Here is a 27,686-nt window from a genome sequence, read left to right as displayed (position 1 = left end):
AACACTTGGTCTTTATCCCCATCTATTTTTTACAAAGGTCTCCATGCAATCTTTATTCTATTTTGCACTCGTTTTTTATTTTGAGCTAGAGTCATCACATCGTTGTCATGTTGATATCCCCTGTTGTTTTTGTTGTTAATGTTCCAACTCACCACCAGATTATGTACTTATCTAAAAAGCAGTTTTTTTTATGATTCAAATTTTTCCATTCACATTTTTATAGTCCTGAATGTCAGTAAACGTACTGCTTGGTTTTGTTTTTGGCACCAATTGACTCCAATCACCCCCCTGGTAATAAGGTTACGCCTTCTCCAATCCTACTCCTAGACTATTACATGTAGCAGATATTGCACGGTTCTAATCCCAGGTGGTATCTGATGCTATCATGTTCTCGAGAACTCTTTATGGATCTGTTACATAATGCAATCCTGAAACCAAAAATGTTTGCTGTCACCTTCTTATTCGTACACCACACGTTTCCATCCCAAACCTCATCTTTACACTGTTATAGACTCTATCTGTTAATTTCATATCCTCTAAAACTGGATTTGGTGCTGTTAATATCATATTCCTAAAGTATCGGTCTCGCACTCGCTATTATTTGATACAAGGTCTCAAATAAGCATTATAATGTATTTTCAAAGCTATATTTTCGTATTTTTTTATTCGGAGAGCCCTAGTCTGATATTTTTAGTTTCCCCAAGCCTTGGTATAGTGCTTCTCCCGCGTATTGCGATACTATTACATTTTTTGAGCCTCAGTATGATAGCATATATTTCCCCTAAACCTCGGTTTGGTACTATTGTATCCCTCGAGCCTCGCTTTGGTATTGTTACACTCAAACCTATGGCTGGTACTCATCTCGAGTCTCAGTCTGGTCTTTTTATGCTCTTTACCCATTGTACTTTTCTCACTCTGGTAATGCCGTTCTCTAGGCTTCGATCTAATGCATTTGCCTCAGAATATGTTAAATGACTTGTACATTGTATCAAACTAGATAAGTGTACTTTTGTCGCCAAGTGAAGATGAACCGGTTAAAGTCACCACATGATCGTTCCCAGGCTATTTGCGACAAAATGAAACAATCCTTTGAGCGCCACACAAATAAGTAAATCAAATAATATAACTCCAGAACTCGGGGTAATCGATTCAATTATGGCCGAAAAATAGGCAGTGCCTTCAACACGTTTTATCAGTACAGTAACATGACAAACCATGGCCGTAATGGCATAATGCGAGGTTATACTTTGCCCCCGGCTAGCGGCAATTCATACATTATTGTACTTCACACGTTTGATTTTCTACACCAATCAGAGTTCAACCTTCTATACTTGGCATTGCATAGATGCCTTCCGGATTTTTTTACCATTCGGAACACTTTTTTCCCCAGGTCTTGATCATCGATATAATACGAAAGAGTAAAAGTGCACATTTTACAGATTCTACACCTGGTTCTGATGTTCGTGTTACCGCTTGGCAGCCGACAATTCGACTTCAGTTTGACAGCCGACAATTCTACTTAAATTTGAGAGACATGCGGCAAACTATAAAGTAAAGGAAACTACCAAAACACAAATGAAACAAATATTTGATATGTTTTACGCTATCTTTCGCTATGGGTGGATACATTCGAATATATATATATTTTAAAAGCAAACAATTCTTTGTATGTAACCCGACTACTGGATAAAGACACAGGGATTCATTTGTTTTGTGGTTCTAATGAATATATGTTACATGTCATTTTTATAATAGTTTTGGTGGTCATAATTTATCACAGATAAAGACATGTCGTTTTGGAATAGCCTTGGTAAAGAAAATTTCACAACTTGATGGCTTTGTTATCACAATCAAAGGCGATGAGAAACACTCCGTCGAGAATGAGGATGTACAATGTACATATAACATACATTTGTGTATATATGCGTTTGGGAAGGCAGGTTTTGATTCCAGTGAATAAGATTTGTTTTTAGTTTTATAAAGAATATACCAACATCAACATTATGAATTTGATATGACTACTTAACTTTAACTAATATGTCTGCCACTTCCTTGGAAAACGAAAGATATATATTATTTATCAAAGGGAACATCTCCAATCCATTTTATTTTTTTAAATTTCAGTACGAAAACTTTTTAACTTGCGCTGTCAAACTTAAACAAAATCACCCAAACCCTCCCTTGATATCAAAAGAAGTATAGCTATAGAAGAATCATCTACCTTTAAGCTCTCTTCACTGATGAAAGACAACTAACTACATTCAGTACAAGGTTACTAGTAATATAAGTAATGATCAGAGGGAACCCTTCTAAATCTACCAAGGTTGATTAATCTAATTCGCAAGAAAGTTACAGCATTTTGTGACGAAGAGAAAGATAAAGAAATTTTTTAAATAGATATGATTGTTATATCATGCATATTAAAAAAATACCTTCCAACATCACGATGCTACTAAATATATCCATGGGGGATCAAACCAAGATGAACTTATATTTAGCGACGACGTGTTATCGCTGAATTATATTGACAAAATCATGTATGTGTTGTAGTTTAACAAAATTGAATTATTACTGAAATGAAAATAGAAATAACGTGCTAGTTTTAAAATTAGGATGCAAGGACCACTTAGAGTAACATGTTGTTAAGTGATTCAGCTGTGGATGGAATGGATCAGTTTTTAATTGTAGAAACACACAATAATAAATGTAACACTTTATATTGCATTATGGGAAAGCTATTTCGAAATGGAGTCGTATTCTACTAGAGGATGACGGGATACCACGATCCTCGAGTGATATTTTACAGACCATAAACTATCCCAGTGAAATTACCTCACTTTCGCCGTTTCCATTAACAATGATGGACAACAAAATGTCAGGAAACCTATTAGCTTACATGTTTACAGGGAATCCGTAAATTGTACCGGAAACAAACTCGCGGACCTTCTTTGGATAAAATACATACGATGTACGTATGCTAATTCTCATAGTAAATTCTTTTTTTTATTGCTCGTCCTTGGTATCAAAATGCTTCAATAAGAATATACCTGTTTCTGAAGAAACACGATAAAGCCATTTGTTTCCATGGAAACATTATTTTTCATGAACAATGTGCAGTGTCAATGTGTAGACTGGTGACATTTATGTTCCAGACCCATTCTGTCATTTCCAACGGAGAGGGTAAATATCGAGAACATGTTGTTTTAACTTCCGCTTCTCACACATCTCAGCTCAATCCAGAATTCACAATATCAAGTTGGAGGTTTTTCAGTGCATCTTCAATGTGATTGTAAACAAACACGAAGATGATACCGACATGTTAGCCGTAATTCTAACTCGAAATCTATAAAACGAGGACAAACTATTAACAATACATATACTTACACAGCTGTAATTACACATACACAAGGGTAGTAGGAGAAACTATTAACAATACATATAATTACACAGCTGTAATTACACATACACAAGGATAGTAGGACAAGCTATTAACAATACATATATTTACACAGCTATTATTACACATACACAAGGATAGTAGGAGAAACTATTAACAATACATATATTTACACAGCTATTATTACACATACACAAGGATAGTAGGACAAGACAATGCGCTTCGGAAGGGTAAGCGTCTTTTGCTTCTATGTCAACTCCAGTCAATGTCGCGTTCTAAAAATATCAATGTGATACAAATATCTGGTTATATGTAACCTGTACAGTTGGATTGTGTGTCTTATCTTGGTAGGTATACCACATTCCGGCTTTCTTTCTAATTCGTTAACTCATCATCAATTTCACCACAATAGCGTAATTGGATCCGAAGCCCATAATTACGTCTTTTAATTTATCAAAACGAAACAATATTTTGAAAACCTACAGATCGATCGCGGCATATGAATATGATCACCTTCTAATCTGACTGAGACTGTTTCATTTCGTAGGCAGATAGATATTGTTCATTTTAATGTTTTACCAGTATACTTTGAGCAACATAATGGCGAAATTAATATGAAAATGATAATATGATACATCATTCTCTGTTATGCATGATGATGCATTACTTGTCTTAGGCAATATGTTACATTTCTTTACATAGTTAATATGTTTGTACGCGTGACGTCGCAGAGGTACGTGATCGACCCCCTGGCTTTGATTGGTGCTTGTATATGTACATTTACCGACTCGTAGATATCATTAGCAGAAACATAAAAAACATTCAAATATATTCTGAATGTTTGTTTACAAAGCTGGCCTAACTTGATCATTTAATTTAGGTTTGTTTACCGCTACAATCCCCACCAACAACGTTAGAACCACTATCGATTTATGGTAGTTTTTATTGGATGTTAAACTCTTTCATCTCGTGTTTAGAACTTGTTCACGAGAGATTGATAACTGTTTGTAGATACATGAGTTTAATGTACAATATAAACAGGGAAACGTATTATGTGGATATGAGGATTTTGAACTGGTTTTACCCCAATTTTATGCTTTAACTGGAGACTCCATGTATAAGATAAACAATGTTATGTGAATAAGTGGAGTACTCACCATTTGTTGTTCACATCAATAAAATGATATATTAACGTATACTATACAAACAGAGACGGAAATAAAACTGAAAATATGGGGGTTCAGTCATGTCGCTTTCAATATTCAAACTTTACAGCTTTGTTGTTGTCTGGTTTGCTGTCCTGACTGTATTATATTGTACGTGCGCTCTTGCACAATGAGGAATTGAGAACCGATACGTTTTATGACATGATACATCTAAAATAAATTGTTATATGATAGTTTTCATCAACATAACTGTAATATAAGACATGTATTATGAGTCTCCAGTATATCCGCCGGACTTTGTTTTTACATGCTAATGCTAATTCTCAGTGTTACTTTTTGCTTATACTTTAATGTTGATCCTTAACTGAACATTAGAATTGGAAACATTGAAAGTGCTGTGAAGGCAACTTAACTTGGTCGGTTTACCTAAATAACATTCAAGGTAACTGCATGACACAAACTAACTTTGAAATTTATTCGCAGCTTTCTCTTTCTCACGTGACTAATACACTTCATACACTGGGTTTGACATAAATATTCATCTTTCTATCGACCAATCAAAACGCTTCTTATATGAAGCTCGTCGTCTGGAAAATTGATACCAAGATGGCTGCGTCCATATGTCTGCATAGTTTGTTACCTGACTTCTCCAAACAAACCAAAGAACATATAAAACGACGTTTCTAATTGGTCAGGTTTTCCGTAGCCAATGGGTACGGAACCAGTCAGATTACTGGATTTGGTTCAAGAATAATTGCTAAATATGATACTTTTTGTGGCAGTGCCGATACGCGATCGATTGGAGCTATGAGAAGACCGAACACGTGGGTACCAACGATGGTACCCTTTGGAATGTGTCCATACAAAAATATTTTCTACCTAAAATAAACGCTACAAACTAGATACGCTAAAAAATGTATTTTGCAAACTGCAACACAATAAATAACATCAGGGCAGATATAACATGACAATGCATGTATCTAGTTTAGCTTTGAACAATCGCATCTACCGAGCGGTGTACTAATATATCATAGTTGTATCTGGAAATCTTAGGTTATTAAGACATCATGTGGTCATTATCATGATTTACAACAATAAACTTTCATCTACTGTAAATTTGATTTTCTTTATGTTTTAACTTCCTTCTTTCACACCTTATGCCAAACATACACATGTTTGGCTTACATGGGAGCAACGAGTACACTATCTTACTCGTATATTAACATCATACTGTAATACGGTATCCTCAATAAGAACCTTTCTTGTTCATCAAGTTACCACTGCAGTGAAAACAGACCATTGTAATTACAAAAAACACATGTGAGATATTTCGATCAGTGGCCAATCTTCCAAAGCCTCATTTCCATCATTACTAAATTACTATTTGTCAAATCACCAGAATACACTGACAGTTGAGAGAGTATTTGTTGGTGATAGCCAACAAGGTGATATCAATATAATGTTATTAGCTCTAAGAATGCCTTGAGTTATGTAGGCCACACACTCTATTCTAATGTTACAAATCACTGATCGGACACTGTTGCATTGCAAGCCTATGTTGTATGTATTTCAATCAAACAAACTATGATGAAACTGCACTGTGTAACTTGTATAGAGAAAGAGACTTACCTGATGTCGCTGTTGTGTGACCAAATCTCGTGTTCGTATTTATATTATCAATTTGTTGATTTATCTGACAAATTGAGGACGAATGTACTCTTATAAAAGTGCATTTACATCACGGAAAGGTAAAGATATCATTCTCTATGTAATTACCCACTTAGAATATTTATTTGAATCAATTGGCTTTCGATATAAATAAGTTGTAGTTGAATATGTTTCGGGCATGATCAATAAAATCTACGTCTCAATCTGATTTAATGTCATAATTTGCTTATCTCGACATAATAACAGTGTCAAAGACGTCATACAGCTCCAGACCCGTATGTTTGAGTACCCAAATGCGCCTCTGTGTACTATGGTAAAGACACTTTTATAACACAAGTATCACTATGATTTACCAGATTTGGATCTCGAACCCAACACCTACAAGGAATATTAAATGAAGTAATATATTTCTCGGCGACAAAAGATTTCATGCGGGATGTTTTATTATCTTAAAGTTGTCTCCTCTGAGATTCTGACTTGCAGAATAAACTTACTGATTATGTAAAGTTTAAAACAGCCGAACTGAGGTACTTTTTCTCGTCTCTACACCATATAGAATGAGTTATATGTATATCGTCATTGCTATAAAGTGCCTCGTCTCTACACCATATAGAATGAGTTACATGTGTATCGTCATTGCTATAAAGTGCCTCGTCTCCACACCATCTACAATGAGTTATATCGTCACTGCTATAAATTATCTCGTCTCCACACCTTCTAGAATTCGTTATATCGTCATTGCTATAAATTGTCTCGTCTCCACACCATCTATAATGAGTTATATCGTCACTGCTATAAATTGTCTCGTCTCCACACCTTCTAGGATGAGTTTATATCGTCATTGTTATAAATTGTCTCGTCTCCACACCTTCTAGAATGAGTTATATCGTCATTGCTATAAATTATCTCGTCTCCACACCTTCTAGAATTCGTTATATCGTCATTGCTATAAATTGTCTCGTCTCCACACTTTCTAGAATTCGTTATATCGTCATTGCTATAAATTATCTCGTCTCCACACCTTCTAGAATTTGTTATATCGTCATTGCTATAAATTGTCTCGTCTCCACACCTTCTAGAATTTGTTATATCGTCATTGCTATAAATTGTCTCGTCTCCACACCTTCTAGAATTCGTTATATCGTCATTGCTATAAATTGTCTCGTCTCCACACCATCTAGAATACGTTATATCGTCACTGCTATCAATTGTCTCGTCTCCAAACTTTCTAGAATGAGCTATATCGTCATTGCTATAAGTGTCTTGTCTCCACACCTTCTAGAATGAATCATATCGTCACTGTTTTAAATTTTCCAGGCTCCACACCTTCTAGAATGCGTTGTATTGTCATTACTATAACTTGTCTTTGATTTTGCCATGTTTAACCCCAGAATGAATAATTAAAACGTCTCCTCTTCTTTGATAAATAAGGCTTGGAGATTCTATTTATTCTTCTATCGGGATAATGTTATCATACCATGTTTCAAGTTTTGCTTGATCTTTTATTTAATTACTTTCTTTTATTAAAACACCTAGACCCAATCCCCACCCTTTTTATCCATTTCAATGTCTCGGTGATAAAAATGGACTCTGACCATCTTATCACCAAGGGACGTAATGAAATCGATAGCAATATTCGGTTTTACGAAGATTAAAGCCCAACCAATAAACGAAAGAGTAACAATTGAGAACAATTTCAATAAACGTTTTTTGTTTGTTTTTATATATATATATATGATGTCGGTCACTGATTTGAGAAAAAAGTCAGACTTGATTTCTGTGTGTGATTCTCTAATGAGGTTTGTCTGTATATGTCCCTGTGGTGCCCTTAGACCACAACTCGTCCAGTATACGTTTGGTTCGGCCCGATTAGACCGGGATATATTAGACAGACAGGTAGTATATGGTAGTAATATCGGGTAATTGCTCTCTACAATACATTTTACTGTTACACGGGGTGAAGATTTATATTCCAGATTGGAGCTGCTGTGTTATAGGGACCAACCAACCAATTGTTTTCCCATAGCCTTTAGTATTAACGTTTTGGAGTATATCATTTAAATTCTTGAATTCAATATGGCAATTATGGTTTATAACGAAAGTTTAGGGTCTCATATAACACGTAATAAAAAAAAATAAGTTGGGTCCTTCAGCTCAAAATTTTGTCCAGGGTAGCCATTTTGAAAATGGGTGAATTTCGCAGTAAAAATTCTGAAATGTTTACCTGTTAATTATTATGACCTGAACTTTTGGGGGAAAATCCAATCATACTTACGAACATTTCTCATGGACAGTAACCTATCAGGCTACATATCTATTTTGTCACTTTATAACATACTGGACAATCAGTGGCTGCCAGACATTTTATCCCAGCTCAACTTTCTATACACAGGGGATGTTTCAAAAATCTATTTTTTTCAATTGGTTGGTTGTTCCCTATACATGTGTTTCACAGAGTTATCCACGCCGGATATGAATCAAGAGTTATTCCGCACGGCGTAGGTAGATAAACGGCTACAAAGTTTTATTAGTATGCACCAATGAAGCCGAGTAGTTCCGAATAATTCAAACGTTGACAAACTATTCAAAGAAAACTTTGCCTTTGTTCCCATAAAACAGCGATTACACATACCCGGTTAAATTAATCATTGTAAGAATCAGCGAAACAATTAATGCGACCACTCGAAGTGTAAGCCAATGAAAGGACGTCATTCCAATATTTATATTAATATAACAGACAGGACAAACCTTACATAAACAACCAACGTTAATGGTTCGATCTTGTCCAAAGTAAATTCTGTCATTAGGGGAACGTGGGCTGAAGAAGCCATTATACAATATAAAAACTCGGATGGTGTGCAACGCTGTGTGTGGACGTGTCTTACTATCGATATACAAAACAACACACCGCGATAATAGTGTTCATTTAAAAATTTCGTTTACATTCCTGTCTTATCTTTCAAGACATACAGCAGTTTACTTACATAAAGATAATTTTTCTGTCGGAGCCTCTCCCTTTCTGATTCATACCTACCGACTTACCTCCATAACAACATGGCTTTTCATGTAGCCGTCCCGGTAATACCTCCCTAGGGAGATGACGGATAGTATAGATACAAACTTTAAAACATTTATTTCTATTACATAACACTAATTATATAAAAACGTCCTGGCGATAGTATTATCTCTTCGTCGTTTTCGCCTCCAAGGTAAATCACCCTCTATAGTTTACTTAATCACACCGTTTTCTGATGGTTTTGAAAGTCACGCTCCTCTGGATGTTGATAAGCCAGTATTTAATAGCTTTTACTTTCCTGACCACCGTCAATGTCGGTAATGCTATTTTGGTTCCCCCAATCTATACATCAAAAATAATATTTAAAATCGCTGTTTTCTAAAACGATAAATCCCGGCCGCATCCAATTTCACTATCTTCCTAAATTATGCTTCAAACGAACTGATTTTGATAGAAAGCACATTCGTTTAAGACATTTGTGATAATATTCTGAAATCGCTTTCGGTGGTTTTTGCCCCAACATGAAGTACAGGCATAAGATGGCCGATTTTCTCGACTATATTTCTTTATTCGTCGGTGTCAATTTTCCCCGGGGTTGTTTACACGTGAAAGCCATGTGGATAGAGTAAAACCTATTTTTATCCTACATCTCCTTCTTTTAGAGAAACACAGCAGCTCGGAAAGCCAGTGGTTTTGTACAGTGATAATAAATACACGATGCTTGTTTATAGAAGATATTCCTGTTAATGTTTAAGGTATCAGAGCTTTGATCTTTCATACAGAAATTCTAGTGTATTAAGGAAATGTGTAGATACCGACACTTCATATGGCTGTATGGTGTCAAGGGCACCACATGGTAACATTAGATCTGTATGTATATAATTTGTCGAGTTTCGTACCGATTTACACCGATTTAATACTGCCGGTATAATTTTATTTCCCCTAAAACATTTGGGATAATTCCTTGATATTCATTTATTGATGGGAGGTACTTTCACTTGCCTTAATCTTGAACTAAAACACCGCTTATGTTTATATAAATAATATCAATATTGCCTACAGCCAAAACCTATTATTCCAATCTCAATCACGGGTCTAGTGCATGTTATTTTCAGATGAAAATACGAGCAATAGCAGTAAGTAGCTAGTTCATTAATTAACACACATGTCAATCACAACACATATATCGGTATTCAAACCATGGTCCCCTGTACTAAGTCCACTCTATCACTCGAATGTGTTCTTCAATCTGTTTCTGTATTTGTTTTAATACATTTGAGATCCTTCATTTTCAGAAGCTACACAACAAGATTTGTTCAATGATTTTTCTAATTTCTGAAATATTATCAATCAGATTTATTATTCAGATAACTGATACACTTTAGCTAATGACATATAACATTTTATTCCAAAACAATCCGTGAGCCTTCACCTTTTCCGTGTTAGGTTATGCATGCATGTTCACACACTCGTTGGAATATAAGTTATCCCTCTCAGGGTTTCCTGGTTTTACTGTCATCCATATCTTTAATTCCAGCTACATTCCGGCTTACATCGCTTTATTCGAATGTAGATAGTTGGTAATTTATAACTTCACGGAAATAAATATTATTTTAAAATTGTTTTTATGTAACAAAATTACGAAAACAAAATATAGAGTTACGAATAGTCATGTTTTCATTTTTTGAAATGGAACGATGTTAATTAGAACTTCTTCATAATCAAAGCACTTCGATATTATCAACACTATCACAACTAGGGCGAACCGTCATATGAATTTGTTTTGATCTGTGTGACTATATCTTGGCATCAATTTCCGGATTAAACTTTGCTCGGTTTAGGCAAATCATATAACTGCGACACATGTATTGAATTGCATATTGTGACGTCATTAATTGTACATCTCAACACCAATAAATAATTACTGAAAGTTCTTCCAGGCTAAATACTCTGGGCTGGCTAAAACAACACGCAACGTAATTTGTAAACAAGACGGCGATAGTAAAAACAAGAATCACTTCTGATCAAGATAGCTGATTGGAATGAATATTTCAAATGGTTGAATTACAGGGAAATGTTATAGATCTATGTTGGCATTTTAAGGAGTTGGTAGTGCTATCATCGAGACATCTCGCCAGTGTCCTCGGGAGACAAACACGTGTTTTTCTTGCTTTGATTCTACCTGAAGATTTTAGAGTGCATAAACAGTAGGCAGCATATCATAGCATCATCATCATGTTGATCAAACGCAGAATTCATAGCTAGCGGTCATGTAACGATCAGACCATGTATTTGTAAGTTGGAAGTCTCGCGAGATCACATTTAGAATGGTTGCATACACGGACTGGCACAATCTCTATGATCTAACTTAGGATCGATCTGCTTAATCTCAAACAAAGTATTCTTTATGTTATAAAACAATCACATGTGCCTTAATATTGTACATGACACATTTATTATTACTTGCAAAATGTTTTGTATTTAGTTCAATAGAACATTTTATTAAAATAAAACTGGAACATTTCGAATGTTGTTTAACACCAAATCCTTTAAAAGACAAGGCCAAACTAAGTGTGTTTGTGCTAAAGGTCTTTCTATGGTGTTTTTTTTATGAAGATTACGTACCCTAGATTACAAAGGCATATTGTATGATTATTTTTTATATAAAAATGTCTCTGAATTGTTACAGAAGATTAAATCTCCCGTAAAATGCTGAAAAAGTAAAAACTATTTTTTAAAGTGAATGAATGAAATAACTTTGCCATTGATGATAAGTGAGGAAAAAACGAACGCCCTATTTAATGTGTTTCCACGAATTTTGAAATCGGTTTTTGTCACTCTGATTTTTTGTATTTTTTTCTTTTTGCTTTAAAAATGAAATAATAAAAATAGAATTGTGTATTTGACGTTTTTCAGTATCTTGCTGGGTGTAGTTTATCCAGCTGGATCAAATGTTTGTGACATATCTTTCCTCTCTAACTTCTCGTTTTGAAAAGCATTTTGAAATTGTGGTTTCAACTTCCGCATTGTTGATAATATGTATACATAAGGTACGTTCCACTTGTATAACGAAAGTAATCGAGTTATGACATATGTCTACGTCATTAAACACGGGGCTTTCTGCAGTCACATCGAATAGACATGAACGTTAAATAAAACTGCCCAGACCATTGTCAGAGTGCTGTGTTTATTGTAAGGCAATGCGAATGGTAATTGCTTGTCGTTTGTGACTTATTTATGACGACATTCACTAGATATATTGATAGACGCTGTGTTACATGGGATCCATTACTTGTGCCAAGGTTCGGTCGTGCATCCGGGGGATCTTTGTTCAACACTTCCGGTGTTACAGACTGCTACATCCGGTCTACACCGGATGTCAGACATTGTGTTATGCATACCATTCACATTCTGTTTATTATCTGACTTTAGGTTACCAGAAGTGAAAGATATACAATAACACTTGTTATCGACATTACCCTAGTGTTATTTCCAATCTATTGATGAACATCAAACATAATTACAGAAAGGCAACGCTATCAATATCGGTAGTGAAAAATACAACAGTTGCCAGTTTTGCAACTGCGGATGATATAAATCATGCAGGGATATATATTATAAGTATGCTGAATCTAAAAACAAAACTGATATCCAGCATTTTATAATACTTCTGTTTCTCAATGCTTTTAGATAAATTAAGGGTATTGAATTGTTTCCCGTTGAATGTAACATATTTCACGAGTATGACAGAATATTGGTATTTTCACGAGTGCGAAACAGGAGTGAAAATATCTATACATTATGTATATTCTGTCATACGAGTGAAATATATGTTATATTCAACGGAAAACTATTCAATTTTCGTTTTATTTTATTTTTATGCTAAAAAACAAATCAAAAGCACAAACAAATTGATAGTGTCAAAACGAGAGGGAATCAGTAACATAATCCAGGACGTCGTCTTATTGTGACGTTACTCCACGTCAATTTGACGGCGCCATTTTTAAAGGAATGATCAGCGCAATGTTGGCGTTTTCTGCTGTTATCGGAGAATCTTTGCACGGAAAGCTAAGGTCAAGTGACAAGGTTTTGTCAAACACCAGTCTGAATATTTCAGAAATACAGCTTCGATTGGAAAATCGTTTCAATGAGGTGAATACAAAGTTTCGCTCTGATTCGTTAAAAACGAAAAACTTATATATTCAATAAACAACGTATATTTTCACTGCAAAATACAAGTTTTATCAGTTGATAAATTTCCATATTTCACTAGCAAAAATGCAATAAAATACATATTTTAATGTCTAAGACGATATGCCAAGGATATTGGTTATTGATGACAACAAAATGGGAAAAGTAGTATACAGAAAGAAAGACTTAAAATACAAAATGAACCATGGAAGCTCACATAAAACCATCATGCTACGAATAGTCATTGAGGATAAGGCTTGACTCTAAATAGCGATGTAGACTACCGTTGAAATTCCATTCAATTAAGAAATGCTAACAGTGCTCAGGGAACCAATGATTAATCAGAATCTGTGATGTACACAATGAACCGTTCCGTAATAGGGAATCGTTGAACACAACAGAAACATTGAAACATGATGAACATTTTAGATCACAATGCGGAAAACAGCCAACTATTGAAGAAAACATTGAACCACTGAAGAACACGATGAACCATTAAACATCACAGTTATTTATTGAAGCATACAGTGAACGCTGAAGACATAAACTACACTTAAGAACACGGTGAACCATTAAAGATCACGGTGAACTTCTGAAGATCAAAGTGAATTACACTTAAGTACATGATGAACCATTCAGGAACAGAGTGAACCACATAGGACCACGGTGAACCACTGAAGAATACTGTGAGTCATTGAAAACCATTGCGAATCATTGAACAACACGATGACCAGTGAACAACACAGTGAACCATTAAAGAACACATGGAAAAATTGAAAAAACACAGTGAACAATGAAAGAACACAGTGAACCATTGAAGAACACGGTGAACCATTGAAGAACACGGTGAACCATTGAAAAAACACAGTGAACAATGAAAGAACACAGTGAACCGTTGAAGAACATGGTGAACCATTGAAGAACACATAAACCATTGAAAACACACAATGAACAATGAAAGAACAGAGTGAATTATTGAAGAAAATATTGGACCATTGAAGACCACGATAAACCATTGAATGTACAGAGCTACTTGTGAGCGATGTTAATTGAAGATATTGATATTATTCCTCTGAGTCGTAATTATTCGATTAGACATGGTTGCTGCCTTCAGTTGCTTGCTATAAATTGACACTATTTAAATTTCTTCATCAAACGAAGCTTGAGCTCCGTTCCTTTTTACGTGATGTGAATTAAGCATGGTTGAATATCCTTCACTTAGGGGAAGCTTTCTGTTGTTGTTTTATCAAACCCTCGTCTGTTTTGACAGTCCCTTAAGTATCCTGGAGATGGCATGGCGTGTTTCTAACGAAACATCTTTAAAATCACACTTGTTTGAAAAAAATACAAGTGACTCGTTTTTTTGGTAAAAAAGAAATCGGTATAATACTAATCTTGTTTGTTATGTATTTTCTTTGTATGAACAATGGTTTTACAAGTGTAGATTGACAGGAAAAAGAATCTTCGACAAGATTGTGATTACAGAAACAATGCCCCAAACCTAATATGATATAATCCCTGCGTTTCAAAACGTGCATTGTGGGCACATAGTTGATGGAATGAACAAACACAGGCATCACGTCAGAATTAAAACACAAAACAAAAAAGATGACTGTATAGTGTTATGACAATCTAATTGAAATCTAGATGATCATTCTCACTACGTTACACGAACATCTAACAACATCCCATAAGGGGCCACGTTCTGGTGACCTCCGATATGTGTGTATTTCACTTTCAGGGCGAATTGTCAATTTGGCAGATTATACAAGCTATGCACTCTAGTCATGCTAATTCGGACATGTAAAATTCACTTCCAAGATTCTGGAAGTAGTCATTTGATTGGCTCATCCAAAAAGGTCATCCTGACGTGACCCCTTATGGGATGTTGTTAGATATTTATGTAACTTAGTGAGAATGACCATCTAGATTTTAATTTGATTGAGTGTTATGATCAACTGGTACCTTTTGCCTTAAAATCGATATACATACTGATAAAATGGTGATACCCCGATGTACTGTCCTGGTCTTGTCTTAGAGAAATATTTTGATTTAAATATACAACTACTAATTAAGCGTCATTTTAAATGTGTTCATTGCGGTAGGATATATAGAAATGACAATGTATCATTTGAATTAAGTTACAACATTTATCATAAAAAATGTTTTTTTCATCTAGGGTGATCTTGATATATCAGTGCCATATTATATCATGTATGTGCAGTGTTTTTTTCTGGAAATAAAACTTCAATGTTTTTTTTCTATTTACAGACCGGGTTTATCAATAGATCCTTCCAGAATGTGATCCGGACCAAGGAAGAAACTATCATGGAAATTGTCAGGTAAGAGTTATTCCCGATACCTGATGTACTGTTCTCTATAATCCTCAGTCGTAGGACTGTTGTCAGAGTACTGTAATCCCCTATATTCCAGGGTTTGTGTGCTCCCGATTTGGCAGACGCAGTGAATTATACCACTAAGTAATGGCGAATTCTTAATACGACATTTCAAAATTATCTGTAACGTAGGATATTATGTGTTAAAACTCGTCATACAGTTATTACCTCATATGTTGTGAAATCAAATAAATAAGGAAATGAATGAATCAATCGATCAACCAAACAATGAACAAAACACTTGTTTCGTTTTGAAAGTTGTGTATTTCTGTTGAAATGAATACTATGTTGCACTGAGATCCATCAGTTTGTACTTCATCACTATATTCGAAACACGACATAATTCTCGAATGATAATTTGAACATAGCTGTCCTTTACCAAATATTTGATAGGCTCTGTTGATTTCGTTGCCGATAATCAACTGGAAAACGTTCCATATCATATGATTGTATTTCTAAATGAATCTAAGTTTATGTATCTACACCGTCTTTTGTTATAGGAAGTTGCTGAACTTTGACGAAATGACTTTTGTGACGTCATACCTGGATCCGGATGTGCGTCATGCAGCTATTAATGAAACTCTTCTTCTTAGTATGTCTGATGCAGCGGCAGCGGTTTTAGGTAAGTCGGTTTAACAATAATTGTATTGTCTACTGATAAATCATATGAAATGAAAATAAAGAAAAGGGAAGAAAATGGTGTTGTCGATTGGTACATCTTGCAGATTAATTTGTATTAGTAAGATTACAAAAAAAGGCTTTTCCATTTCATAGTTAAACCAAATTCTTAAATAATTCTGTCGGCTTTCCTATCTGCCCTTTGTTGGGAAATATGCCTTTTGAAAAGACGCGGTTTTCGCCAGAGCGATCCAGTATAGTTTTTACCAGGTTTACCTTTGTACAAGAGCAGGAACGCAGTATACGGGTGCTAATGTTTCTAGTTGCCTGGTCTTAAAACAATAGTTCAATGACTCTTAAACCAAGCGAATTCGTCGGAAATGGGCAGACGGCGACAGTAAGATGATTTTCTACAGAATACTTACTCTTCATTTGGGTTGAACCTTGCTAATTAGTTTTGCACAAAAATGGGTATTTTTCTTATTATTGCCCACCTTGGTCCGTTGTTTGGTTCTTCTCTCTTTATACCGTTGTTAATGTGTGCTAATCCTAAGTACATCTCGTCCTTTATGAGTCCTTGTTGTCACACGATATAACTCCCCGCACATGAATTTTTATTTTATTGTGATTGACCGGAAACGGAATTGCCGTTATGACGCGGGTAATTGAGAAATGAGTGCGCCACCAGGCGGACATTCCAAAGTCTAAATGTAGTAAGGTGATTGCCAACGATATGTCATAATTGTTGGTTATGTCCCTAGTGGTCATCGTAATTTATATATTATTCATGTCCCGAATGTCAAAACACACGAGAACCAATAGAATTAACATTACCGGTACACTTCAGAATCTTTAATAATTCAAACCAAAATGTATTTCAAAATCTTCTTCCAGTTAAAAGTATAATAATTCATCCATTCAAAGTTCATTCTATAAGTTAGTTTATTTCCGACGAGTCTTACAACGCTTCACCACTCTTTTTGCCCCTGAATTTCCTTTCTCTCCTTCCCAATGCTCCTTTTCACCCTCACCATGTATAATTTCCCTCCCTGTTGTTACCACAGTCACCCTTTCCACCGCTATTCTGGTACGACAAGACTTGTATGACATAAGACGGATTGGAATATATTTAATGTTATTTCGGTCTTCTTAAGGGTTTTATTTGATTTATAAATTACACCTGTTACTGTCAGGGATGTGAACGCTAGTGATAATTCAAATTTGATAAAAATGTATATTTGACTTTGAAACATAGATGTTTGGCTACATGTTTTGAGGCAGGACAAGGAGGCGTCCGATTATCAATTAAAATGCATTACATGTCTTTTATGTGTATACTTATTAAGAATCAAATACCAACTTTGCATGTCTAATTTAGAATTTTTGAAATCGCTAATACTTTCTAAAGTACATCCAATATTGAAATAGGAGTGGTTTGTGTGTGACCTGAGTGTGAAATACAGCTCCCCAGTGTCATAATAGGCGTCGATTAGACCAACAGTCTAGTGTAATAGTTAAGTATTCTCAGTACAATCTTAAACCTATGGGAGGAACAGGCAAGTAATATCATGGGAAATAAACATACACTTGAGTTCGATAACTTTGAGCTACGGAGATATCTTATCATGGTATAATGTCGAATTACATTTCATTTTTTACATGACTACACTAATGATGTTCGTATTATTTCTGGTTTACCCATCTAAGTTGAAAAAATGAAATACTTATGAGAAAGGAATATGCCATTAAAATAAAAATAATGTTATAATGGGGGAGGGAGAGGGGGAGGGGGTGGGGCTAGAGCGAACAACACCTCATTACTTAATAGAAACAGGTAAATGATATAATAGTCTTAAAAATAACTGTACTTTTTATCAATTTTGTTCTGATTTCCACTTTAATTTGGCAAGGCTTTTCAGTAATGACAGTCCAGGCTAATCTTATTTCAGTAGGTCAATGTCCTGAGGGCGACATGCCGTTAATGGAATTCTGAACAGTACTTTTTGCATAGCACAGAGCTTTGTGCCCGTAATACCTGTTATATCGGGGAAAACATGTAACTCTCATCAGATGATTAAAGATATGTTAAAATCAGCAAATTAACAGTGTTACATTGGGGACAAGTGCTGCTACAGTGGCTGAACAATGCACCAGCGTACGGTCCCGCAGAATCGGCATTTCTTCGCTAATTCTCTGTCGGAATTCGTCTTTTATACTTCCAATCCACTTTACGTTAAATGCCCTGAGAATATTGTCTACTTCGTGAAGTGTCACTGAGTGTGTTGCCAGCTCTCCGTTTCGTATTTTTGTTGTACCGGATATGCACCCTACGATAACACTGAGAAACCATAATTGGATTATATCCTCTATAAGTATATATACATACTTTTTCATATATTTTTTTTCATATATTTATTCAATATATCAAGTTAAAATTTTCGATAACATTTACACGACTAAGATGGTTTCTTTGTTCGATTCAGTTGTACTGTTGGCTTTCGATGCTAAAAGCGTGTAACACTGTTACCATCTAGTATTTATTGTATTATACATTAATGCAAGGTCAGTCTCTAAAACCAAGCTTTTATTGGGCAGGGTTGAAAGGCAGATATAGGGAGCATTTTACGAGCAGCTGTGATCTTTCGGCATGCGCTTAAATACATTTTTTTTCATCAAGGACGGAAATAGTAATATAATTATGTGTATATATATGGCAATCGTATTCTGAAAGTAGAATTGCTATCTAAGGCTTTTTCGTCGACCACAACCGCCATATGAATTCAAATGTTCTTAAATGATAATAATCTGAGTAGTGGCAACTAAGACTCTCAAATCTATATTTGACAGTAAGATAACCTTATCACATGTCAGCGTATAGCCATATTGTTGTTGACCTATCATCACAGCCATGTTTGTGGTGTTAAATGCTACCCTAACCTTTACCTTATCTTACTTTGTTTCCCTGAAGAGTGTTTTCGAGTGCAGTGTGGCTATGTATACGTAAGCTTTATTTACCAGATCAGAGGTTTACGTCACCAAACACTCTCGGGTAACATCCAATGGCTAAACAACTCAATTAAGATGTTAAATAAGGCTATTGTTGTCAGGAATACAATGTTTAATTCCCATCATGACGCGAACGATAATAATATTGGAAACAATGTTCGGTTTTGGAATTTCTAAAAATGTAATGATTTTAAATTATATTTCAAATAATTCAAAACGTTTCTAATATGCCTACTTTTGCATTAACATCGTAAAAACAGGTACACTCGATATTCTTAGGGATCATCAGAAACCTCCTTATTGTGGACCGTCAATCATCGTTTTATAACTGTATATTATAGATATTTTAACACAATAAGGAACTGGATTTATCAAATAATACTTTGATTCCTCGTTACCTACAATGAATATTGTAGCGATTCCAACACAAAACAAATCAGCTAAACGAATCATTATCAAATACGATATCTCGGACAATGAGAACAAAAGCTCGAATATGACCCATCCAACAAAAGTTCAGTCAAGCTATTCGGTAAAAACTACGTAATTATAATTGCCGACATTTTCGATGGTTTCCAAAATAAAATAAGCAGTGATCCACTGAGTCTGGAGTAATACACCAGCCTTATCTCTGACAATTTATTGAACAACAGTTTTACTATCAGCCTATATATCCACCCCTGACACTATATGTCACATACCAGCTTTCTAACCATGACAATATGTCACATACCAGCTTTCTAACCATGATACTATGTCACATACCAGCTTTCTAACCATGATACTATGTCACATAGCAGTTTCTTACCATGACACAATGTCATATACCAGCTTTACCATGATACTATGTCATAAACCAGCTTTCTTGCAATGATACTATGTCACATACCAGCATTCTAACTATGGCACTATGTCACATACCAGCTTTCTTACCATAACACTATGTCATACACCAGCTTTCTTACCATGGCACTATGTCACATACTAGCTTTCTTACCATAACACTATCTCACATACCAGTTTACCATGATACTATGTCACATACCAGCTTTTAAATTTAAAGGAGGGATCCATGATGTATTCATATCTCCTTCTTTGTTTGACCACTACAAACCTGGATATCACTGCTCTACTGCTGCCCTTTCCTCGACCTCATATCTTGATATCTGATTCAATGCGACACATACTGTTTGGGCATGAACTCCACACACAGAGGTTAAAGACATGACGTCTATACAACAAGTCGTAGTGCTCATGGTGCGGGTTTTCAGACAGTTTTTAGTGGGGGATTATTTTGTACAAAAGACGACATTCCATTAACAAGCGGATATTAGAATAAGAGTCATCATAAATATTTGTCGTAATGCTATTGATACTTAGATTTCTTCCGGTATATTTGGTGAAAAAGTGACTAGCAATACCTTCACCGATTGTCATACCATTTCTGTAGGACATACTAGTAGAATCAAATTTTATTCCACCGCGTGTTTATTTTAGGAGGAAATTACAGGAGGCTTCCTGCTGAATTGAGTTTATTTTTTTTCCTATCCTTCCTATTACGTTCTTTTTCAAATCCAGTGTGTTAAAAGGGGGCTGTGTTTCAATTTTGGTGTCTTTTTTTTCATCCAAGTATTTTCATCCAAGAAGAATAGAATACGTCATCATATCATGTGTATATTTTGTTACCGTGTGCAGTCAATCATCTGTTTTCTCCACCACGATGCGTCTTTTATAATACAAGGATGAGTGATAGTCTCGTCGGATACTTCTCCTGTGGGATATAGACATACAGACTGTGTGTAAGAAGCCTCTTATATATTTTTTTCTATATGTTCTTCTTTGATGATGTTAAAGACACCAACATTGATATAAGCCTTCTTGCAACACTTTGGATGTGAAAATATTCCTACTGCGATTTTGTACTATGCTTTCTACACTTGATGCCCATCCTTATAATTATGACCCTGTCTGTTTCGAGGACAATACGACGTTAACTCTTAAACTAACTAGATCATCACAAACTTACTGTACCAATTATACCATTAGGACCTGCTATTATTAGGGACCCGGGGAAATATAACTTTAAATTAGAGAATAAATTTATTGCACTCATTAAAAGCCGTAATATCCATTTCAGACTCTCAGACTTACTTTATGCACCCACTGCAGCCCGCCAGGAACAATCCTTGATTAGGTTCCTTTTGTAAGACTTGCTAATGTCAATAAAAGTAGTAACGAGCGACTATACTATCAGATGCGTATAATTCCTTCCGCTACAGGACTATTACAAAACTCGCATGTGTTTCCTACTTAACCTTGAACTGCTACATTGACGTTCAAACATGAATGATATCTTTTTATCAATATGTGCTCCATTACAGATGAATACAATGCGAGTGTTTTCATACAGAAATTTAAAAACAAAAACAAAAACAAAACACGAAACAACGGACCATAATGATTAACTCATCGGTGCGTTGTTCTATCCCTAAATTTGTCAATGGTGGTTTTGGCCAAATCTTGATGTTAAAGCCAAATGAAAAACCATTACTCACTGCGCTCCGTAACATCTTCTTTGAGCAATTTCTCGACTTGAATTCTTCCCTTTGAGAAGTTTTCCTGAAGTAAGAAACTTCATCGTATTCATTAAGCGTAATAAAAACAATTACTGAAATAAAAAAGAAAGACTGCCTTGACTTCAGCCATCCAGTTCAAAAACAAAGAATAGAATGTTAATTGAACTTGATTTTGTTGATGCATATAGAAAAAAAATGATTTTTTTTTTGTAGAATAATAGAAAATCTATTTATATGTACAATTACTATTCCATTTTCTTGCAGACGTAAAACAGGATACAGTTTTGCGGATGCTTGGAGACGAATATGTTCAGCTCTGCCTCTCGGAATACGGCCGTTCTCTTGGAATGATGGGAAGTAATATGGTAGAATTTTTCAGCAACCTTGACGGACTTCACGACCATATAAGAACATCTCCAAAGTTTGGTTCTCAAGTGCCTCCATCTTTCCGATGTTCGCATACGTCAAAAGGAACCGTAGAACTCCATTTTTACTCTGAACGCCCAAACCTCTTGGAGTTTTATGCTGGGATTGTACAATCTGTTGCCCGACTCATGTTCTCTGTCAATGCTGATGTTACTTTACAAGTTAGTGAGAAAGCTTCCAAGACACATCATGTGTTCCATATAAAACCAAGAGATTACTCGAATAAAAAGGAATGTACATTCAGTAACTTTCGGGCTTCCACATCTGATAATCCGTCCGATCTCAAGATTGGCGTTGACACATTTTGTAGTTCATTTCCATTCCATGTCATCTTTGACAGGGATCTGAAAATTACACAGCTCGGATCGGCTCTCCTGAAAATGATAGCACCAGGGTTTGCAACAAAGGGACAGAGGTTTGATACCTACTTCGTGGTTAAAAGCCCAAAGCTTGAGGAGTTGACATTCTCAAAATTGTTGTCAAGAGTGAATTTTTCTTTTGCTTTAGAAACAAAATCTCAGCAAAGAGGAGGACACCAACTATCCCAGGTAAGGCTTCTCTACTTCCAACTGAATAATTTCTTTTTGCTATGAAGTATTCAAATTTTGGTAAATGTTTACCTATGCTGTTATAAATTATATTAACCAGACAATTAGTTCTTGTTAAATTCGTTGAATACTTCTATTATAAAACCATGGATCACTTCTAGCTTCCAATTCGGTGAACTACTGTACTGCTAGCATAAAAAATGTAAATGTAAAATTGTCTTCACTGGTTTAACCAATCTGATATTGACTTACTCATCTCCATTGCTATAACACAGTGGGGACACCGATAATTTAAATGTGCAATTCTTTTGTCACACGTAAGGTTTCTATTTGATCTATCGTATCGGTCTTTCTGTCAGTTCCGAATGGTGGATGTTATCTTGTAATTAAAGTGAAACAGCAAATGCAAAATTTTAACTTTACCAGTGTTTGCTCTGATATAAATAGAAGATGTCTTACTGAAATAAGTTTGATTTCGTGTTCTTATTTTGAAGAAATATGTACCCATCCATGGACATCAAAAAATCCTCGAGCACCTACTGTGGTTCTATTGGAGTTTCCCTCTCACTTGTTTTCAAACCTCATTTGATAATGAACAGTTTTTTGTTTAATGTAATTTCTTTTAATTCCTACTTGTTTTATCAACATAATTCAATCAATCTTGTTGAAAAGGATAGTAATACATGTCTTACTTACTAAAAAAACAAATTTTATTTCTTTATTTTTCTTGTCGATTTTTTTTTTATACTATGAGGAGTTCAGTATAACTTGCACGAAGCAAAGGCGAAAAACATTTTGATATTCACTGTTGCTATTACGTATGTTGCGTAGAGAAATGTGACAATTCTAAGTGTATGATTTTATTGGACGAATGGGAACGGGTACTGAGCTGTTATTTCTGTTTTTGCTGTGGGTGTTAGATTGTGATTCACGTTACTGTATCTAATACAATTTTGATTCTCATCCAGTCGATGTTTGGGAGACAAGGACATTATTGTAACCGATGAAATTGAAATATTTACTGACCATTTTTTTTTTTTAATATTTCGACAGGCTCTTAAATCCTTACAAATTGCATTTGTTGAATTAAAAAAGGTGGCGATTTTTTTTGTAGCCTTTCGCATAATTGTTCTGGGATTTCAGTTGTTATTCTGTTGCCCACCACACTGTCAAACTGAGTGGGTGTTGGAACTGATTAAATAATAATAAAAAAAGATCTCGGTTATTTTCTTGTGTGATAATTCACAATGAAAATATACTGCATTGGCCTCAAGGGCAACGTCAAAATATATTAAGGAGAATCTGAGCAATTGGATAGATTGTCAATACCTCGTATATATTTGAAGATATCGAGTTGAGGCCAATAACACCCCGGTGGCTATTGTGTGAGTTCGTTAAACCAGTCAACACTTATGCAGAGCAACTGGTTGAATAGATCTATTGTGACATGTCAACGACGACGGTAACAGGAAATTGCTAATGTCAGCTAGATCAAAAACTGATTTTTTAATTTTGAAATATTGGATTTTTCCCTCTGCATTTTACTTTTGGATATTTCAATTTTTCAAGTTTAATTTAAACTGATGTTTTATTACAATTTATATGAACTTCGAGGTGATAGCGGCTTTGAATCTGAATTTCAGGACACCGTTCTTAAAGGTCAGATGATATACCTGCAGGAGTCGGACGCAATCCTTTTTCTAGGCTCCCCAAGTATTGAGAAACTTGATGAGATGATAGCGAAGGGGTTATACATATCTGATGTCCCTATCCATGACGCTACTCGTGACGTCATTCTTGTCGGAGAGCAGACGAAAGCACAGGTATTATTTATTTTTATTTTTTATTTTTATTACATGTATTATAATGGGTTTTTTTTATCAGATGCCTACAGGTTTTAAAGAGGAAACCTATCACCAAAACATTGATATATTCATATAGATGTATTTCACCAAATAACATAATAAAACTAACAGTGCATATCAGTACCGATATTGTCTAACAATCGTTCCTACACCACATGTGGAATCGCAAATCACGTTAGGTATTTTTTCCTGCATTATTTTATCTGGACGACACCAACTGTCTAAGCGTGGTGCGCCAGTCTGTAATACTTCTATATAACTACACTTCACAGTCTGGATTACTAAGGCCAGGTAAGGCGTATGTCACAAGAGAGATAATTGTAATGTGTCTATTCGTTAATCTTGATATAATGTAAGCCCTTTACTTCCTCTCAGACAATAACATGGTTCATATATATAGACAATGTGCTTATAAATCGTCAAAATAAAACTTTTTTTTTCATTTATAATAATAAAAACTACTTGAATTACGTTACATTTGCAGTGATTTGTCACTTGACAGAGTCAGATGTCATTGCTATCGTTTTTATGACACTTTGTGACGTCATTGCGTCACTAAGTGACGATAGTTAAACAATGTAATTCTCTCTTTTGTCGCCCCGAACTGTAACACTCTTATTGCACAGACCGTCCTACTACAGTAGATATAGGTGTAACTATAGTATATAGGTGTATTCATGTGACAACGATGATTTGTCGCATACTGTATTCATGTGACAACGATGATTTGTCGCATACTGTATTCATGTGACAACGATGATTTGTCGCATACTCATTTGATTTTGTAAGTTGATAATGTACTAGGATCCACATTGGACGATCATTGTAAATGAGGCGTTTGTATCGAGGCGTAGGTCCTAATGTGCTGCATTATTTCCGAATGGTACAGTATGTACATAATTGGATATGCATTTATGGAAGAAAGAACTGTGAAAACATACCGAGGGTTCAGATTGTTTTATACTTATGTTCTAATTCACCAGTTCAAACGAACATAAATTATTTATCAAATAAAACTCAACACACTGTGTTCAGAATACCGCTTACTGCAGCTGACGCTATTTACTCGGCACTCATTTTCACAAACAAAAACCACAACAATGTCCGTAATGCACACACGATACCGCAATAAAAGTTCTCGTCAATCCCGACCTCACTACCACATCCTTTTCCGGCTTACAGACCTGTTTGTTTGTTTTTGTTTAACGTCCTATTAACAGCCAAGGTCATTTAAGGACGTGCCAGGTTTTGGAGGTGGAGGAAAGCCGGAGTACCCGGAGAAAAAACCACCGGCCTACGGTCAGTACCTGGCAACTGCCCCACATAGGTTTCGAACTCGCAACCCAGAGGTGGAGGGCTAGTGTTAAAGTGTCGGGACACCTTAACCACTCGGCCACCGCGGCCCCTTTACAGACATGTAACACAGAAAACAAAACAAGAACAACTTCTCTTTTCAACATAAATTTAGTGGGCGGGGAGGGGGCGGGGTATCACTATAGCGTCTGTCGAGGTGCGCTGCAAAAGCTCGAATGACCCATGTACCTAGTACACCTGTAGAACTCACCTGTATCACAGGTAAAGCACGTGCACCTCACGCCACGTTACCCGAAACACTCAATACCCTATAGTCACCCCGCGGGTGCACCTCACCGTAAACACAGTGAAGTAAGTAACATGGATCAATTCAAATATACTCTGATGCTAATGTTTTGGAATATCACACAGGAAACCATGTGTTGGATTGTACCCTTAAATTCTACTGAATGTTCAAAAGGTCGGCGAGACACATCCATGAAGAAAACTAAACTAGACGCAGGTCTAAATGTTGTATATTGAAGTGGTTGACGAGATACAGCTGTACATATGTTAAGTTGACTATGCTTTGTGTAAGGTCCTAATGTTATTCTAGAGTGTATTGAATAAACTAGAATGATGCATACGGTGCTTTTATTCCATACACAATAATACCTTGCTTTGCTTCATATTAGACAATCGTCACCGCAATGTGTCATTTTGATGTCTTTTCTGTACTTAAAGCAATTCTCTGGAATATGTATGAATAACTCTGCCAAGGAAACGGGCGTCCGATCCAAACCAAATATCAGATATACGTGTCTAGTGGCCAAACTTCAAAATTATATACATTAAATGCCAAACGTATCTACATTATGTTTCAATGAAATATTAGTAAATGCTTATAACAATTTATTGAGATCGACAGTATTACCGTGTAGAATGTTTATAAATCAGGGGATTGCAGTCAAAGTCAGAATATGTTTGATAATGCGACAGATCACCAAGGAGGAGATATCCAGGTCATTTACCTTTAGTTCCTTTACGGATCTGGTTATCCATATACGACTACTAAAGTACATTATTTCTGCTGTGCTGATTGAACGCCATACGAACTCTCGTTAAGCAATATTAATTCCCTTCAATCTGATCTCGCTAAGAGAGATATTACGAGGAACAGATTTCTATTTAGAGTAACAACAACAATGACGTTTGACCTTTGGATGTGAAACAGCCCTCCGCATGCACTTCTGGTAAGGAGCCCCTATGCAGTATTCGAGATTTATGGGCCCTGACAACAAAAGTTATTACACGAACGATTATTTTCTATTCATAATAATAACGACCTTGACCTTTGAACTACCTAACAAGAAATCCTGGAGCTTATTGTTAGAAATGAAGGTGGGGATGAAGGATGAATGTAATCTTCGATCGAAGATAATATCTGAAACAAGGGCCAAGCTTGGCTCAACAATAAGTAATCCAATGGTGTAACAACAGAAATATTCACAGCAAAACCG

General features: G+C 35.5%; 1 protein-coding gene across 1 annotated transcript in view; it reads left to right on the top strand.

Annotated features, from left to right (window-relative positions):
- LOC117329070 (guanylate cyclase soluble subunit alpha-2-like) overlaps positions 1–27,686 on the top strand; it is a 66,128-nt gene that overhangs the window by 21,194 nt on the left and 17,248 nt on the right. The window contains exons 2-5 of the mRNA XM_033886781.1: positions 15,710–15,780; positions 16,335–16,456; positions 22,299–23,008; positions 24,652–24,831. Of these exons, the coding sequence (XP_033742672.1) occupies positions 15,710–15,780; positions 16,335–16,456; positions 22,299–23,008; positions 24,652–24,831 (1,083 nt within the window). The remainder of the gene's footprint in view (positions 1–15,709; positions 15,781–16,334; positions 16,457–22,298; positions 23,009–24,651; positions 24,832–27,686) is intronic.

The sequence above is a fragment of the Pecten maximus genome, chromosome 6 (genome assembly GCF_902652985.1).
Source record: "Pecten maximus chromosome 6, xPecMax1.1, whole genome shotgun sequence".
NCBI lineage: Eukaryota > Metazoa > Mollusca > Bivalvia > Pectinida > Pectinidae > Pecten > Pecten maximus.
Note: the sequence above shows the minus strand (reverse complement) of the source record. Positions and strands in the feature narration are given on the sequence as shown.